The 16,947-nt window shown below is 44.4% G+C and overlaps 1 protein-coding gene across 2 annotated transcripts in view; it reads left to right on the top strand.

Annotated features, from left to right (window-relative positions):
- LOC109909703 (serine/threonine-protein kinase DCLK1-like) overlaps positions 1–15,682 on the top strand; it is a 63,644-nt gene extending 47,962 nt beyond the window's left edge. The window contains exons 4-16 of one of the 2 annotated variants that reach the window (XM_031795238.1): positions 5,609–5,708; positions 5,841–5,939; positions 6,112–6,206; positions 9,154–9,241; positions 9,757–9,935; positions 10,341–10,460; positions 10,709–10,855; positions 11,173–11,306; positions 11,993–12,070; positions 12,552–12,642; positions 12,725–12,805; positions 12,955–13,068; positions 13,529–15,682. In XM_031795238.1, coding sequence (XP_031651098.1) covers positions 5,609–5,708; positions 5,841–5,939; positions 6,112–6,206; positions 9,154–9,241; positions 9,757–9,935; positions 10,341–10,460; positions 10,709–10,855; positions 11,173–11,306; positions 11,993–12,070; positions 12,552–12,642; positions 12,725–12,805; positions 12,955–13,068; positions 13,529–13,780 — 1,578 coding nt within the window. In that variant the 3' untranslated portion in view covers positions 13,781–15,682. Of the gene's footprint in view, positions 1–5,608; positions 5,709–5,840; positions 5,940–6,111; positions 6,207–9,153; positions 9,242–9,756; positions 9,936–10,340; positions 10,461–10,708; positions 10,856–11,172; positions 11,307–11,992; positions 12,071–12,545; positions 12,643–12,724; positions 12,806–12,954; positions 13,069–13,528 lie in introns of both variants that reach the window. The other variant, XM_031795237.1, reaches the window with a different exon arrangement.
- The last annotated feature ends 1,265 nt before the right edge of the window (positions 15,683–16,947 follow it).

Here is a 16,947-nt window from a genome sequence, read left to right as displayed (position 1 = left end):
TGTGTGCCTGTTGACCTTGATTGGGCCTCTCATTGGTGATTGTGCAATCAATCCACACACACACACACCCGTGCGATGTGGTAGAGATGTCACTGCTGCCTGAGGTTTATTGCCTGTCGATGTTTGGCTTCAGCAGCTCTCGTCTCCTAACATGGATGGACAGATCAGATGATGCTGTTGTGTTATTGCTGTTATGACTGTGTTATTGCTGTTATGACTGTGTTGTTGCTGTTAGGACTTTGTTATTGCTGTTATGACTGTGTTGTTGCTGTTATGGCTGTGTTATTGCTGTTATGACTGTGTTGTTGCTGTTATGACTGTGTTGTTGCTGTTATGGCTGTGTTATTGCTGTTATGGCTGTGTTATTGCTGTTATGACTGTGTTGTTGCTGTTATGACTGTGTTGTTGCTGTTATGGCTGTGTTATTGCTGTTATGACTGTGTTGTTGCTGTTATGACTGTGTTGTTGCTGTTATGGCTGTGTTATTGCTGTTATGACTGTGTTGTTGCTGTTATGACTGTGTTATTGCTGTTATGACTGTGTTGTTGCTGTTATGACTGTGTTGTTGCTGTTATGACTGTGTTGTTGCTGTCTTATTACTGCACAGTAAAGCAATTCCTTTTACTGGGAAAGGGACTCTGTCGTTGTTCAGACAGTGCCAGACAAGGATCGTGATTCAATCTGATCGCGACTGTCGACAATGTGCGATTTAAAAGCAATTCTAATTGAGCCGGTCTACATTTACTACGAATGCAATATCTGCAAACGTGGTGACATTGCCTTTAAAAACCTCATTGTTGACAGCGTTTTACAGATTGAATCCCGGACTAGCACTAAAATGTTTTCTGAACATCAGCTGTGAAGTTGACCTGTTGACGTGATCTGTCTGGGGTGAAAATACAGGCTGAGAATACTGGACTAATGTGAGTACTGTAAGCTGAGTGATGAATTGAGCGTTGCTTCATGTAGTGTTGCTAAGTGTCTGACTCCACAGAAACTGTGGGTTAGGGAGCTTCTACAGTACAGTAATGGAGCTATATTGTGCTGACTTGCAGCTCGGAAGCCAGTCACAATTTATCTCCTCCACTGCAGCTGCAGGCTTGTGTCCTAAATGACACCCTATTCCCTAAATAGTGCACTACTTTTAATTTGGGAATAGGGTGCCATTTGCGATGATGTTGTAGTAATATAGGAGCCTGCTGGAACTCTGCTCTTCATAAACACCCAGTGAGATGTATATACTGGTTATTGGCTCATTTCTGATATCCAGATACATAGTGGTATGATTACTTAGTCTGTTTGATTAGTGTTACAGTACATTCATATTCTGTTACTGATTGCTCCTGTAATCATATTCAACCTGACTATTTGTACCTATTATTGATATGAATACATTCCCCATCTTGACATACTTTAAATAATTTAAAAGTGCCTTGCTTAAGGGCACAACAGATTTTCACCTAGGCGGCTCCGGGACCTTAACCAGCGACCTTTCGGTTACTAGCCCAACACTCTTAACTGCTAGGCTACCTCCTGCCCTACAGCCTGTCAGTAGCTTGTCTTAGAAAAGTATGTCTCTGAAACAGCCTGTCTCTGTAAAAGCCTGTCTCTGAGTGGGAGGCATTTAATTCCAATGGGAATGTTGTAAGTATGAGTCAGTATTTTTCATGTACATCCATTAGGACTGCATGCTTTACTTTAGGCCTATATGACTGTCTGGGGGAGGGCGGAGAATGCAGGGAGGGTGAAGATGGGGAGGGGGAGGGTGAAGACTGGGAGGGGGAGAGGAGGTGGGGTCAGGGAGCAAGGAGGAGGGATATAGGGGAGGGGTGAGGAGGTGGAAGAAGTTGGGAGGGGGTGAGAGGAGAGGGCGAGGTGGGGAAGTTGAGGAAAGAGAGGAGGTGGGGAGGACGGGGTATTTTTCATATATATTTTTTAAAATTAGGATCCCATTAGCTGTTACGAAAGCAGCAGATACTCTTCCTGGGTTCCACACAAAACATGAAACATGACATTACAGAACATTAAAAGACAAGAACAGAACAACATCAATTTTAAAAGGCACACGTAGCCTACATATCAAGACATACACAAAAACTGTCTAGGTCAAATAGAGGAGAGGCGTTGTGCCGTGAGGTGTTGCTTTATCTGTTTTTGAAACCATGATAATTTGAGCAATATGAGATGTAATGGAGTTCCATGCAATAATGGCTCTATATAATACTGTAAGCTTTCTTGAATTTTTTCTGGGTTTGGGGACTGTGAAAAGACCCCTAGTTGTATATCTGGTGGGGTAAGTGTGTGTGTCAGAGCTGTGTGTAAGTTGATTATGCAAAAAATTGTACATTTTCAGCGCATTGTTTCTTATAAAAAGAAGAAGTGATGCAGTCAGTCTCTCCTCAACTCTTAGCCAAGAGAGACTGGCATGCATAGTATTTATATCAGCCCTCTGATTACAATGAAGAGCAAGATGTGCCGCTCTGTTCTGGGCCATCTGCAGCTTAACTAGGTCTTTCTTTGCAGCACTCGACCACAAGACTGGACAATAATCAAGATAAGACAAAACTAGAACCTACAGGACTTGTTTTTGGGAATGTGGTGTCAAAAAGCAGAACATACTGTATCTTTATTACGGACAGCCCTCTCCCCATCTTTACAACCATTAAATCTATACGTTTTGACCATGACAGTTTACAATCTAAGGTAACACCAAGTAATTTAGTCTCCTCAACTTCTTTAACAGTCACACCATTCATTATCAGATTCAGCTGAGGTCTATAACTTAGGGATTGTTTTGTGCCAAATACAATGCTCTTCGTTTTAGAGATGGTAAAAACCAGTTTATTACTGGCCACTCATTCCAAAACAGACTGCAACTCTTTGTCAAGGGTTTCAGTGACTTAATTATCTGTGGTTGTTGATGCATATATGGTTAAATCATCAGCATGCATGCTTTGTTTAATGCCAGTGGCAGGTCATTGGTAAAAATATTAAATAGTAGAGGGCCTAGAGGCTGCCCTGTGGTACACCACACTTTACACGTTTGACATTAGAGAAGTTTCCATTCAAGAAAACTCTGAGTTCTATTTGATAGATAGCTCTGAATCCACAATGTGGCAGAGGTTGAAAAGCACTAACACATACATTTTCTCAACAACGGGTTATGGTCAATAATGTCAAAGGCTGCACTGAAATTTAACAGTACAAGCTGCCACAATCTTATTATCAATTTCTTTCAACCAATCATCAGTGGAGTACATGTTGAACACCCTTCAATATAAGCATGCTGAAGTCTGTTGTTCATTTGGTTACAGAGAAATGGCATTGTATTTTTTTTTTATCCATTATATTACCAGGTAAGTTTACCGAGAACACATTTCCAGCGACAACCAGGGGAATAGTTACAGGGGGGTGAATGAGCCAATAGTAAACTGGGGATTATTAGGTGGCCGTGATGGTTTGAGGGGCAGATTTGGAATTTAGCCAGGACACCAGGGTTAACACCCATACACTTACAATTACAATAAGTGCCATGTGATCTTTAACAACCTCAGAGAATCAGGACACCCATTTAATATCCCATCCAAAAGACAGCACCCTACACAGGGCAGTGTCCCCAATCACTGCCCTGGGGAATTGGGATATTTTTTAGACCAGAGGAAAGAGTGCCTCCTACTGGCCCTCCAACAGCATCTGGTCTCCCATCCAGGGACTGACCAGGACCAACCCTGCTTAGCTTCATAAGCAAGCCAGCAGTGGTATGCTGGGTGGTATGCTGCTGGCTATCTGGTCAAACACATTTTTTTCCAATAGTTTGCTAAGAGCTGGCAGCAGTCGGATAGGTCTGCTGTTAGAACCAGTAAAGGCCGCTTTACCACTCTTGGGTAGCGGAATGACTTTGTCTCCCCTCCAGGCCTGAGGACAAAGACTTTCCTCTAGGCTCAGGTTAAAACTATGACAGATAGGAGTGGCTATAGAGTCAGCTACCATCCTCAGTATCTCTCCATCTAAGTTGTCAATGCCAGGAGGTTTGTCATTATTGATCGATAACAATCATTTCCAAACACTAACTTTACAAAATTCAAACTTACAAATCTTTTTCATTTTTTCATTTTATTTTTTATGTATGAGTACGATGGCTCACTGTTCATTGTTGGCATTTCCTGCCTAAGTCTGTCCACTTTGCTAATGAAATAATCATTCAAATATTTGGCAACATCAAATGATTTCTGACGAATAAGCCATCTGATTAGATTAAACATGGAGTTGAATTTGTCTTTCTGCCCATAATTTCATTTAAAGTACTCCATTCTTTATATCATTGATCTTGGCTTCATATTACAGTTTTATCTTCTTTTTGTTGAGTTTAGTCACAGCATTTCTCAGTTTGCCGTAAGTCAGGTAGTCAGATATGCAGCCAGACTTATTAGCCACTCCTTTTCCCCCATCTCTTTCAACCATACAGTTTTTCAATTCCTCCTCAATCCATGGAGTCTTAACAGTTCTAACAGTTAGGGGTCAGGGCGAGTAGGGAGAGTGGAGGGATACGGAGGAGGGAGTGAGGAGGTGGGAGAAGCGGGGAGTGAGTAGGGGGAGGGATAAAGGGAAGGGGAAGAAGAGAGGATGGGGAGGCAGGGAAGGGGGGGAGAGGAGGGGGATACAGGGAAGGGGGAGGGATACAGGGAAGGAAGAGAGGAGTGGGTTACAGGGAAGGGGGGAGAGAGGAGTGGGAGGGATACGGGGAGGGAGGACAAAGACTTTCTTCTAGGCTCAGATTAAACGGGGAGGGGGAGGGGGAGGAAGTACAGTTCAGAGAGAGATAGACCCAGTCTGTTAGTCTCTGTACCAGAGACATTTTTCTGCCTCATGATGCCATCTATTTTGTGAAATGCACCAGTCCCTCCTGCAGCAAAACACCCCCACAACATGATGCTGCCACCCCCTGTTCTTCACAGTTGGGATGGTGTTCTTCGGCTTGCAAGCCTCTCCCTTTTTCCTCCAAACTTAACGATGGTCATTATGGCCAAACAGTTCTATTTTTTTTCATCAGACCAGAGGACATTTCTTCAAAAAGTATGATCTTTGCCTCCATGTGCAGTTGCAAACTGTAGTTTGGCTTTTTTTATGGCGGTTTTAGAGGAGTGGCTTCTTCCTCGCTGAGCGGCCTTTCAGGTTATGTCGATATAGGACTCATTTTACTGTGGATATAGATACTTTTGTACCTGTTTCTTCACAAAGTTCTCACAAGGTCCTTTGCTGTTGTTCTGGGATTGATTTGCACTTTTCGCACCAAAGTACGTTCATCTCTAGGAGACAGAACGCATCTCCTTCCTGAGCGGTATGACGGCTGCGTGGCCCCATGGTGTTTATACTTGCGTACAATTGCGTACTATTGTACCACAAACAACTAGTCTTCACATGACTTTATTATCTTTATTATTGATATGACACAGACCGGTAGCCTGGGTACCAGACCTGTTTGTGCTGTCATTCCAATCCTTGCCACTCCTTGTCATAGGTCAAACACCATCAGAAGTGTGGCATATGACAAGGAGTGGCAATGATTGTTCCAGGTGACTGACACTGTCTATCTGTCGGTCTGTTCCAGGTGACATGCCTTCAGGACTTCTTTGGTGACGATGACATCTTTATGGCCTGTGGTCCAGAGAAATTTCGCTACCAAGATGACTTCCTCTTAGATGAGAGTGGTGAGATAGTTATGATAACAGTACCATAACATTTCAATTAGAATGTCACGGGAGTAATTAGTGTGTGTGTGTGTATAGGTGTGTGTGTGTGTGTGTGTGTGGTATATCTGACTGTGTGTCCTCTCCCTCCAGAGTGTAGAGTGGTGAAGTCGACGTCATACGGTCGGATCTCCTCTCTGCTGGGACGCTACTCACCCAGAGGAGGAGGCTCACGCCGAAGCTCAGGTTCAGGTATGGCCCTGTGAGTGTGTGTGTTTTTGTGTGTGCGTGCGCGGGTGCATAAGTCACCTGCAGAATCAACATCTGTAATTTTTCAGCAATGTGTGTTTGCCCATCTTATCAGCAACCAACTGAATGAGCAGTGTCTTTCACTGACCTCTAACCTCTTGTGTCTGTACTGTAGCCAATGGGACGGCAGGAAGTCAGCTGTCGACTCCTCGCTCAGGGAAGTCCCCCAGCCCCTCTCCCACCAGTCCTGCTAGTCTCCAACGACGCAGGGTAGGACCACCCAATGCTTTACTAATATAATCACAATGCTTTATTAACATAAGTCTATATTCAATCGGATCAAGCGTTAACCGGGTTATAGCTGCCACCCACATAGCTAATGTTCTGGGCGGTATTGGAGGTGTAACTGCATTGGAGCTGCTCTCCGATTGGAGCATCGGAGAGCAGCTGCTCTTGATCATTGCCACAAAGTCACACCCGTCCCACTCCCATTAGAAGCTCAGAACGAGAAAGTGTAGGCTATAGCCTACAGAAATAATGACGCTGAAACTGAAAATCATTAAACATAATAATGAGGATTTCTATCAGCCTAATCAAGGTGTAGATTACGTCTCACATTCCAGTGTTTGAACTTGTAAGCAAGGCTGCATGGGATTTCTCTTAATGCGACTCCATGCAGCCAAGGGCAATGTCGGCTTTATGTTTTAATTCCAGGAGTTGCTTGTAGATTTGACAGCTCTAACGCAGTCCCACCTCCAACACCGCCAACACCGCCGCTATGTGGATGTCGGCTAAAAAAGATCTGATTGAACAGAGCCCATAGTATCCTACAGACTGTCTTTAGATAGTCCCCTATAGATAGTCCCATATATATAATCCCCTACAGAGTCCCCTATATATAGTCCCCTATATATAGTCCCCTATATATAGTCCCCTATAGACAGTCCCCTATATATAGTCCCCTATATATAGTCCCATGTAGATAGTCCCCTATAGATAGTCCCATATATATAGTCCCCGATAGAGTCCCATATATATAGTCCCCTATAGATAGTCCCATATATATAATCCCCTACAGAGAGTCCCCTATATATAGTCCCCTATAGACAGTCCCCTGTATATAGTCCCCTATATATAGTCCCATGTAGATAGTCCCTTATAGATAGTCCCATATATATAATCCCCTATAGAGAGTCCCCTATATATTGTCCCATATGCAGTTGAAGTTGGAAGTTTACATACACCTTAGCCAAATACATTTATACTCAGTTTTCACAATTCCTGACATTTAATCCTAGTAAAAATTCCCTGTTTTAGGTCAGTTTGGATCACCAATTTATTTTAAGAATGTGAAATGTCAGAATAATAGTAGAGAGTATGATTTATTTCAGCTTTTATTTCTTTCATCACATTCCCACTGGGTCAGAAGTTTACATACACTCAATTAATATTTGGTAGCTTCGCCTTTAAATTGTTTAACTTGGGTCAAATGTTTCGAGTATCCTTCCACAAGCATAAGTTGGGTGAATTTTTTGCCCATGCTTCCTGACAGAGCTGGTATAACGGAGTCAGGTTTGTAGGCCTCCTTGCTCACACACACTTTTTCAGTTCTGCCCACATATTTTCTATAGGATTGAGGTCAGGGCTTCGTGATGGCCACTCCAATACCTTGACTTTGTTGTCCTTAAACCATTTTCCCACAACTTTGGAAGTATGTTTGGGGTCATTGTCCACTTGGAAGACCCATTTGCGACCAAGCTTTAACTTCCTGACTGATGTCTTGAGATGTTGCTTCAATATATCCACAACATTTTTCTTCCCTCATGATGCCATCTATTTTGTGAAGTGCACCAGTCCCTCCTGCAGCAAAACACCCCCACAACATGATGCTGCCACCCCCTGTGCTTCACGGTTGGGATGGTGTTCTTTGGCTTGCAAGCCTCCCCCTTTTCCTCTAAACATAACGATGGTCATTATGGCCAAACGGTTCTATTTTTGTTTCATCAGACCAGAGGACATTTCTTCAAAATGTAGGATCTTTGTCCCCATGTGCAGTTGCAAACCGTAGTTTTGATTTTTTTTTGGAGGAGTGGCTTCTTCCTTGCTGAGCGACCTTTCAGGTTATGTCGATATAGGACTCATTTTACTGTGGTTATAGATACTTTTGTACCTGTTTCCTCCAGCATCTTCACAAGGTCCTTTGCTGTTGTTCTGGGATTAATTAGCACTTTTCGCACCAAAGTATGTTCATCTCTAGGAGACAGAACGCATCTCCTTCCTGAGCGGTATGACGGCTGCATGGTCCCATGGTGTTTATACTTGCGTACTATTGTTTGTACAGATGAATGTGGTACCTTCAGGCGTTTGGAAATTGCACCCAAGGATGAACCAGACTTGTGGAGTTCTACAATTGTTTTTCTGAGGTCTTAGCTGATTTCTTTTGATTTTCCCATGATGTCAAGTGAAGAGGCACTGAGTTTGAAGGTAGGCCTTGAAATACATCAACAGGTACAACTCCAATTGACTCAAATTATGTAAATTAGCCATTCTAAAGCCATGACATAATTTTCTGTAATTTTCCAAGCTGTTTAAAGGCACAGTCAACTTAGTGTATGTAAACTGACCCACTGGAATTGTGATACAGTGAATTATAAGTGAAATAATCTGTCTGTAAACAATTGTTGGAGAAATTACTTGTGTCATGTACAAAGTAGATGTCCTGACCGACTTGCCCAAACTATAGTTTGTCAACAAGATATTTGTGGAGTTTTAATGACTCCAACCTAAGTGTATGTAAACATCCCTTATAGAGAGCCCCCTATATGTAGTCCCATATATATACTCCTCTGTAGATAGTCCCATATAGATAGTCCCCTATAGATAGTCCCCTATAGATAGTCCCCTGTAGATAGTCCCCTGTAGATAGTCCCCTGTAGATAGTCACCTGTAGATAGTCCCCTGTAGATAGTCCCCTATAGATAGTCCCTTTTAGAGAGTCCCCTATATATAATACTCCACTGATAGTCCCATTTTGAAATTCCCCTATAGATAGTCCCCTATAGATAGTCCCCTATAGATAGTCCCCTATAGATAGTCCCCTATAGATAGTCCCCTGTAGATAGTCCCCTATAGATAGTCCCCCAGAGATAGTCTATAGATGCCCAAACTGTCAACATCCATGTGTTCAAAAAACATTTATGATCTCTCCCTCTCTCAGGGGTCCCAACACAGTGGCTCGTCCCTGTCTCTAGCCTCCACCAAGGTGTGTAGCTCCATGGATGAGGGAGACGGAGCAGGTAGTGAAGGTAGGAGAGAGGAGAGAGGACATACTGCATACATGTTTAAGGGCAGCCTTCCCATTGAGCATGCGCTAGAAGGCATTGGCAGTCTTCCCATTGAGCATGCTCTAGAAGGCATTGGCAGTCTTCCCATTGAGCATGCGCTAGAAGGCATTGGTAGTGTCCCAAATTGCATCCTATTCCCTTTATAGTGCACTGCTTTTGACCAATGCAGAAAAAAGTCAGTAAACAAAGTAAGTAAAAGTAGTGCACTGTATAGGCGATATGGTGCCTATGGGACAGAGACTTAGTCCTAGATTCAATCCATAACTCAGAAGATCAGCACTATATCGCAACTGACAATTAAAGGCAATGTTCCCACGTTCACGGAAACTGCATTTACGGTAGACGCTGCATTTGTCGGCTATAGCACTGATCTTCCTCGATAGAGATTTCATTTAGCCATTATTAGTCTGGGGACTGTGGAGTGGAGAGTGCAGTAGCAGACATGACCGAACTCTCCTGTTTGCCTGGTTTGATAGCGGAGCTGAACCTGCTGGGTGATGAATGTTCCTCCATCCCTCCATCCATCGCGGAGAGGTACAAGGTGGGGAGGACTTTAGGTGATGGTACCTTTGCTGTGGTTAAAGAATGTGTGGAGAGATGTACCGGCAGAGAATACGCCCTGAAGATCATCAACAAAGGCAAATGTAGGGGAAAGGTGAGAACTACTCCTATATCAGCCCGGTTATAACGAAAGCTACAGAGTAGTAAGGAATCGCAGAGCTCTCTTTTTGTGGGTGTATCTTCGGAACACATGACATTCGCTAATGCCTATCAAGCAGGATGTCAAAGTGAGCTAGTGAGACCCTACCTCTTCCGAATGGTTATCGAGGGGTCGCTCCACTGTCAATTTGCATAAACATGGGACTTGCTCAGCTCATAGTAGCAAACCGTTAAGTCGCTGAATATTTCCTTGTGTATCCTCCACCCAATGAAAATGACTGCATGGTCTCCAGTAGTTTGATAGTAGTAGTATTGTTATATTATTATTACCTGTACTACAGTACTATTAAGAATACTATTAATAACTGAAACCTGACCATTCCTTGTTGTTATTCCCCAGGAACACATGATCCAGAACGAGGTGTCCATCCTCCGTCGTGTCAAACACCCCAACATCGTTCTGCTGATCGAGGAAATGGACACCTACAGCGAGCTTTACCTAGTCATGGAGCTGGTCAAGGTGAGTTTGAGGAGAGCGAGAAGAACAGTAGATTTTGGAGACAGGTTTAGTGAGGGATACAGAGAGGAAAAGGCACAGACAGTGGGCTGAGTGGTCCCGAGCTTAGACCCTGGCAAGCTGCTCAAGATGAGCTGTACCTGGTCATGCGTTTCATAGATTACACCCTGTTATGGATAGAGTCATGCAGGTCAGTTCTGTTCATTACAACTCTGCGTGTTGTGAGGTGTAATGTGTTTATCGGTCCACAGGGGGGTGATCTGTTTGATGCCATCACTTCCTCTAGTAAATACACAGAGAGAGATGCTAGTGGGATGCTGTATAACCTGGCCAGTGCCATCAAGTACCTGCACAGCCTCAACATCGTGCACAGAGACATCAAACCTGAGAACCTGCTGGTGAGTGAGTGTGTGTGTGTGTGTGTGTGTGTGTGTGTGTGTGTGTGTGTGTGTGTGTGTGTGTGTGTGTGTGTGTGTGTGTGTGTGTGTGTGTGTACATTATGTTTTTGTTTATTTATGTTTATATCTAGCCGGGATTCAATGCAAGGTGTGTTAAAGTGCGGCACACCATACAATGCACCTTTTAAACGCCTGACGTTCAGGGAGATCGCATTCAGGGGAAATGCTGTGCATGTCGACTCAAACATAGATGACCTTTAAAAGTCTGTAACGTGCCCTCCATTGAATCCCGGCCTATGCTTCACTGTATGTCCCAGGTGTATGAGCATCAGGATGGTAGTAAGTCTCTGAAGTTGGGAGACTTTGGCTTGGCTAGCCTGGTGGATGGACTCCTCTACCTGGTCTGTGGCACCCCCACCTATGTAGCACCTGAGATCATCGCTGAGACAGGGTACGTGTATATGTGACAGGTGTGTGTTGTCCTCTGACAGGTGTGTGTATTGTCCTCTGACAGGTCTGTGTATTGTCATCTAACAGGTGTGTGTGTTGTCCTCTGACAGGTGTGTGTATTGTCATCTAACAGGTGTATGTATTGTCATCTAACAGGTGTGTGTGTTGTCCTCTGACAGGTGTGTGTGTTGTCATCTAACAGGTGTGTGTGTTGTCATCTAACAGGTGTGTGTGTTGTCCTCTGACAGGTGTGTGTATTGTCATCTAACAGGTGTGTGTATTGTCATCTAACAGGTGTGTGTGTTGTCCTCTGACAGGTGTGTGTGTTGTCCTCTAACAGGTGTGTCTGTTGTCCTCTAACAGGTGTGTGTGTTGTCCTCTGACAGGTGTGTGTGTGTTGTCCTCTGACAGGTGTGTGTGTTGTCCTCTGACAGGTGTGTGTATTGTCCTCTGACAGGTGTGTGTGTGTTGTCCTCTGACAGGTGTGTGTATTGTCCTCTGACAGGTGTGTGTGTTGTCCTCTGACAGGTGTGTGTGTTGTCCTCTGACAGGTGTGTGTATTGTCCTCTGACAGGTGTGTGTGTTGTCCTCTGACAGGTGTGTGTGTTGTCCTCTGACAGGCGTGTGTGTTGTCCCCTGACAGATGTGTGTTGTCCTCTGACAGGTGTGTGTATTGTCCCCTGACAGGTACGGGCTGAAGGTTGATATCTGGGCAGCTGGAGTAATCACATACATCCTGCTGTGTGGCTTCCCTCCCTTCAGTGGGTCAGTACTGCTCTATAATACCTAGCTAGACAATACCATTATAACCATTCAGTGGGTCTGTACTGCTCTATAATACCTAGCTAGACAATACCATTATAACCCTTCAGTGGGTCTGTACTGCTCTATAATACCTAGCTAGACAATACCATTATAACCCTTCAGTGGGTCTGTACTGCTCTATAATACCTAGCTAGACAATACCATTATAACCCTTCAGTGGGTCAGTACTGCTCTATGTCTGATTTGTCATAGGCCGGGATTCAATCCCAGACATGCTCTAACTCAGCGCACTAGACAACTGACAATAAGCTGTTTAAAGGCATTTTCCCATATGTTTGCAGAGATCGCAGTCATAGTAAAAGCTTCTGATGTCGGCTGAAGTTTTAGTGTGCTGCTCATAGTGTTTCAGTATACCCAGATAGAAAATCACATTATAATACTGATGATAATTACTTACATTCATGTGTTTGTCCAGGAACAGTGAGGACCAGGAGATTCTGTTGGACCAGATTCTAACGGGACAACTAGACTTCCCTTCCCCGTCCTGGGACAACGTGTCTGTCACTGCTAAGGTTGGTCTATGGTTCTATCCCTGCACTTATTGACAAATGTTTGTAAAAAATAAATACAAATAAGCAAGTTTATTTATTGTAGGAGCTGATTACTGGGATGCTGCAGGTGAAGGTGGAACAGAGATACACAGCTCTGCAGGTTCTGGATCACCCCTGGGTCAATGTGAGTACTTAAAACATACCTCATAGAACATACATATGGTAGGTCTACTGTGTGTATGTGTGTCTGCGTGTGTGTGTCTGCGTGTCTGCGTGCTTGCTTGTGTGTGTGTTCCTTGACCAGCTCTATCAGAGGTTCTGTCTGTGTTCCAGGATGATGGCCGATTAGTGAAAGACCAGCAGCTCTCTGTGGCTGGGAAGATTAAGAAACACTTCAACACTGGTCCTAAAGCCTGCAGCACCACTGCTGGAGTGTCTGTTATCACAGTAGGGACACACACACCACCACACCACACCACACCACACTGTTATTATCACAGTAAGGATCCCCCTTAGTCATTCTTACTCAAGGCTGTGTAGGTGTTTAGGACTGTTCAGAATGTGTAAAGCCCAAAACATTAGGTTCTTCACATGTAACCCTGACATCTAATGCATGTCCTTCTCTCTCTCTCTCTCTCTCTCTGCCTCTTTCTCCCCTTCTCTCTGCCTCTATCCCTCCTCTCTCGCTCCTGTCTCTGATTCTCTCTATTTGCCCTTCACTCCCCTGTCTCTCTGCCTCTCTCTCTTTGTCCTCTTTCTCCCCATTCTCTCTCCCCGTCTCTCTGCCTCTCTCCCTCCTCTCTCTCTTCCTCTCTCTCTGATTCTCTCTATTTGCCCTTCTATCCCCGTCTCTCTGCCTCTCTCTCTTTGTCCTCTTTCTCCTTCCTCTCTCCCCTCTCCCTCTTAGACCACCCCTCTTGATAAGGAGCGGCAGGATTTCAGACTAAGACACCAGCAGGATGTGAGGTTGAAGCCCCGCCCCTGCCCCCAACCAACCGGCTTCCCTGCCAGTGCCAGCCAAAGCTCTGCCCACAGCTCCAATAACCCTGCCCTCTCTCCCGCTGACTTTACCTCAGAGTCAGAAGATTACTCCCCCAGCCCCTCCCCCACATCTCCTAGCTCCGCTGACACCGTCCGCTCCCCCACCTCCCCCTTCTAGACCCCGAAGGAAGAGAGAGGGGAGAGGAGGATGGAGGGAGAACGAGGAAGGATAGGGGGCACGTATCCCTGTACTAACACTAGCCCATGTCCCTGTATTCACGACGACACTCTGTCAAGATGCCTGCCAATTACTTAAACATTGATTTTCCATTCCGGCTACAGTGTCAGATTACCCTAAGATACACTGGGGTCAGAGCCATGCATAGGGGTCAGTTAGGGTGGGGTTAGGGTTAAAGGTTAGAGGTTAGGGTCAAGGTTAAAGGTGTATTCTGGATGGGTTCTGCTCTGGCCCTGAGAGGTTACTAAGGCTGAGAATCTGTATCTGCTTATCTTTTTAAGACACCACACAGACATACAAGAGTTAAGCCTTATTTCAGCAAATACTGAATAATGATCCACTGAGGTCCCCTGGTGTTGGGAGGTGAGTACTGCAGGCCAACCAACCTGCTAACAGGACAGTTTAAACTGCAACACAACTAACCTACAGATCAAAATCTTCCATTTAACTTGACGGGACCTCATACGCCCTAAATAGTGCATCTTAAGTATTTATGTGATTAAACATACATTTTGAAAATAATAATGATAATAATAATGATAATAATAATGATAATAATAATGATAATAATAATGACGTTGGGTCCTTGAAAAGTGCTGTATAAACAAAATACCGTGTATTATTATTCATTTTGACAATGTATGCATCAAGTCAGGTATCTATTTGTGTGAAGTTATATTGCACCCAATTCATTGCAACTTGTACAGTTGATTCTGTAGAAAAACACTTCCAAGTGAAAAGATCTCAGCTTCAGAGTTCAATAAGACTACGTGTGTCTGGAAGGACATGTGGCTACGGTCCACTTTCATTTATCCAACTGTCTAGTGTTCAGCTATTCTCCAGTTCTTGGTGCTGTTGTAGACATAATATACTACACACTTTACAGAGGACCAGAGAGGGGCGCTGGAAGCTCTCCAGGCATTCTGCGATACCATATCTATTGGTTGATTGATTGTGTTTTTGTGTCCATGACTGTTATGCCAGTGTGCCAGTTCATGTACAGTCCTCATTTAGTGGACTACGAAAAAGGTTGTGTATTTGGAGACAGACATTAACAGACATTTTCATGGCTTTTTATTATTGTACAAAATTGGCCTTGTTTCAGTTAATATGTTAATATGTTGATAGTGAAATAATTACCTATTTAAAGTACGATTATTGGCCTGAACACAATGGACCAAGTGCAATTAGGTTCTGGATCTCTTACCAACATTAGACAGCACAGACTTTTTCAAGCTATTGTTAACTATAAACAATCCATACATTGTGAATGTATGTCAGAACAGAGGTGCGTCTTTCAGTGCTGCCTGAGTTTTCAGCTTGCTGTGTGTGAGCCAGGGGTTGGAACCGGTTCAGTGAACAGAATTGAAAACCGGAAAATCATGCAGTTCAAAACAAGATGCCCAGCACTTCAAGCCTCCTCCTCCACCCTCTCTTCCCACCCACAACATTTTAGTCACATCTCACTCCCCACAATTGTCTGTCCAATGCATGTAAACAACTACAGCTTGCCCGCTCCATAGCAAGCTACTATATCCGCACTGATTGGTAAAGTCATTTAATGTTGAGTTCAATGTTTTTTTTAAACTATGATTACAGAGGTTTAAAAAGGAACAATATAAACTGCTACAGAACTTTATTTATATTTCAGAACAATGGAACTGAACAAAAAAAATGGTTTTGTTAAAAACGATGCGATTGGAAAATACTTTTGCTTCCAACCCCTGGTGTAAGCACAGTGAGTTGGCAGGTCTAGAGAGAGAGAGAGAAGCACAGTGAGTTGGCAGGTCTAGAGAGAGAGAGAAGCACAGTGAGTTGGCAGGTCTAGAGAGAGAGAGAGAAGCACAGTGAGTTGGCAGGTCTAGAGAGAGAGAGAAGCACAGTGAGTTGGCAGGTCTAGAGAGAGAGAGAGAAGCACAGTGAGTTGGCAGGTCTAGAGAGAGAGAGAAGCACAGTGAGTTGACAGGTCTAGAGAGAGAGAGAAGCACAGTGAGTTGGCAGGTCTAGAGAGAGAGAGAAGCACAGTGAGTTGGCAGGTCTAGAGAGAGAGAGAAGCACAGTGAGTTGGCAGGTCTAGAGAGAGAGAGAAGCACAGTGAGTTGGCAGGTCTAGAGAGAGAGAGAAGCACAGTGAGTTGGCAGGTCTAGAGAGAGAGAGAAGCACAGTGAGTTGGCAGGTCTAGAGAGAGAGAGAGAAGCACAGTGAGTTGACAGGTCTAGAGAGAGAGAGAAGCACAGTGAGTTGGCAGGTCTAGAGAGAGAGAGAAGCACAGTGAGTTGGCAGGTCTAGAGAGAGAGAGAAGCACAGTGAGTTGACAGGTCTAGAGAGAGAGAGAAGCACAGTGAGTTGGCAGGTCTAGAGAGAGAGAGAAGCACAGTGAGTTGGCAGGTCTAGAGAGAGAGAGAAGCACAGTGAGTTGGCAGGTCTAGAGAGAGAGAGAAGCACAGTGAGTTGGCAGGTCTAGAGAGAGAGAGAAGCACAGTGAGTTGGCAGGTCTAGAGAGAGAGAGAAGCACAGTGAGTTGGCAGGTCTAGAGAGAGAGAGAAGCACAGTGAGTTGGCAGGTCTAGAGAGAGAGAGAAGCACAGTGAGTTGGCAGGTCTAGAGAGAGAGAGAAGCACAGTGAGTTGGCAGGTCTAGAGAGAGAGAGAAGCACAGTGAGTTGGCAGGTCTAGAGAGAGAGAGAAGCACAGTGAGTTGACAGGTCTAGAGAGAGAGAGAAGCACAGTGAGTTGGCAGGTCTAGAGAGAGAGAGAAGCACAGTGAGTTGGCAGGTCTAGAGAGAGAGAGAAGCACAGTGAGTTGGCAGGTCTAGAGAGAGAGAGAAGCACAGTGAGTTGGCAGGTCTAGAGAGAGAGAGAGAAGCACAGTGAGTTGGCAGGTCTAGAGAGAGAGAGAAGCACAGTGAGTTGGCAGGTCTAGAGAGAGAGAGAAGCACAGTGAGTTGGCAGGTCTAGAGAGAGAGAGAAGCACAGTGAGTTGACAGGTCTAGAGAGAGAGAGAAGCACAGTGAGTTGACAGGTCTAGAGAGAGAGAGAAGCACAGTGAGTTGACAGGTCTAGAGAGAGAGAGAAGCACAGTGAGTTGGCAGGTCTAGAGAGAGAGAGA

This window comes from Oncorhynchus kisutch, linkage group LG18, assembly GCF_002021735.2.
Source record: "Oncorhynchus kisutch isolate 150728-3 linkage group LG18, Okis_V2, whole genome shotgun sequence".
NCBI classification, from domain to species: Eukaryota; Metazoa; Chordata; class Actinopteri; order Salmoniformes; family Salmonidae; genus Oncorhynchus; species Oncorhynchus kisutch.
This window is presented reverse-complemented; position numbering and strand designations above follow the sequence as displayed.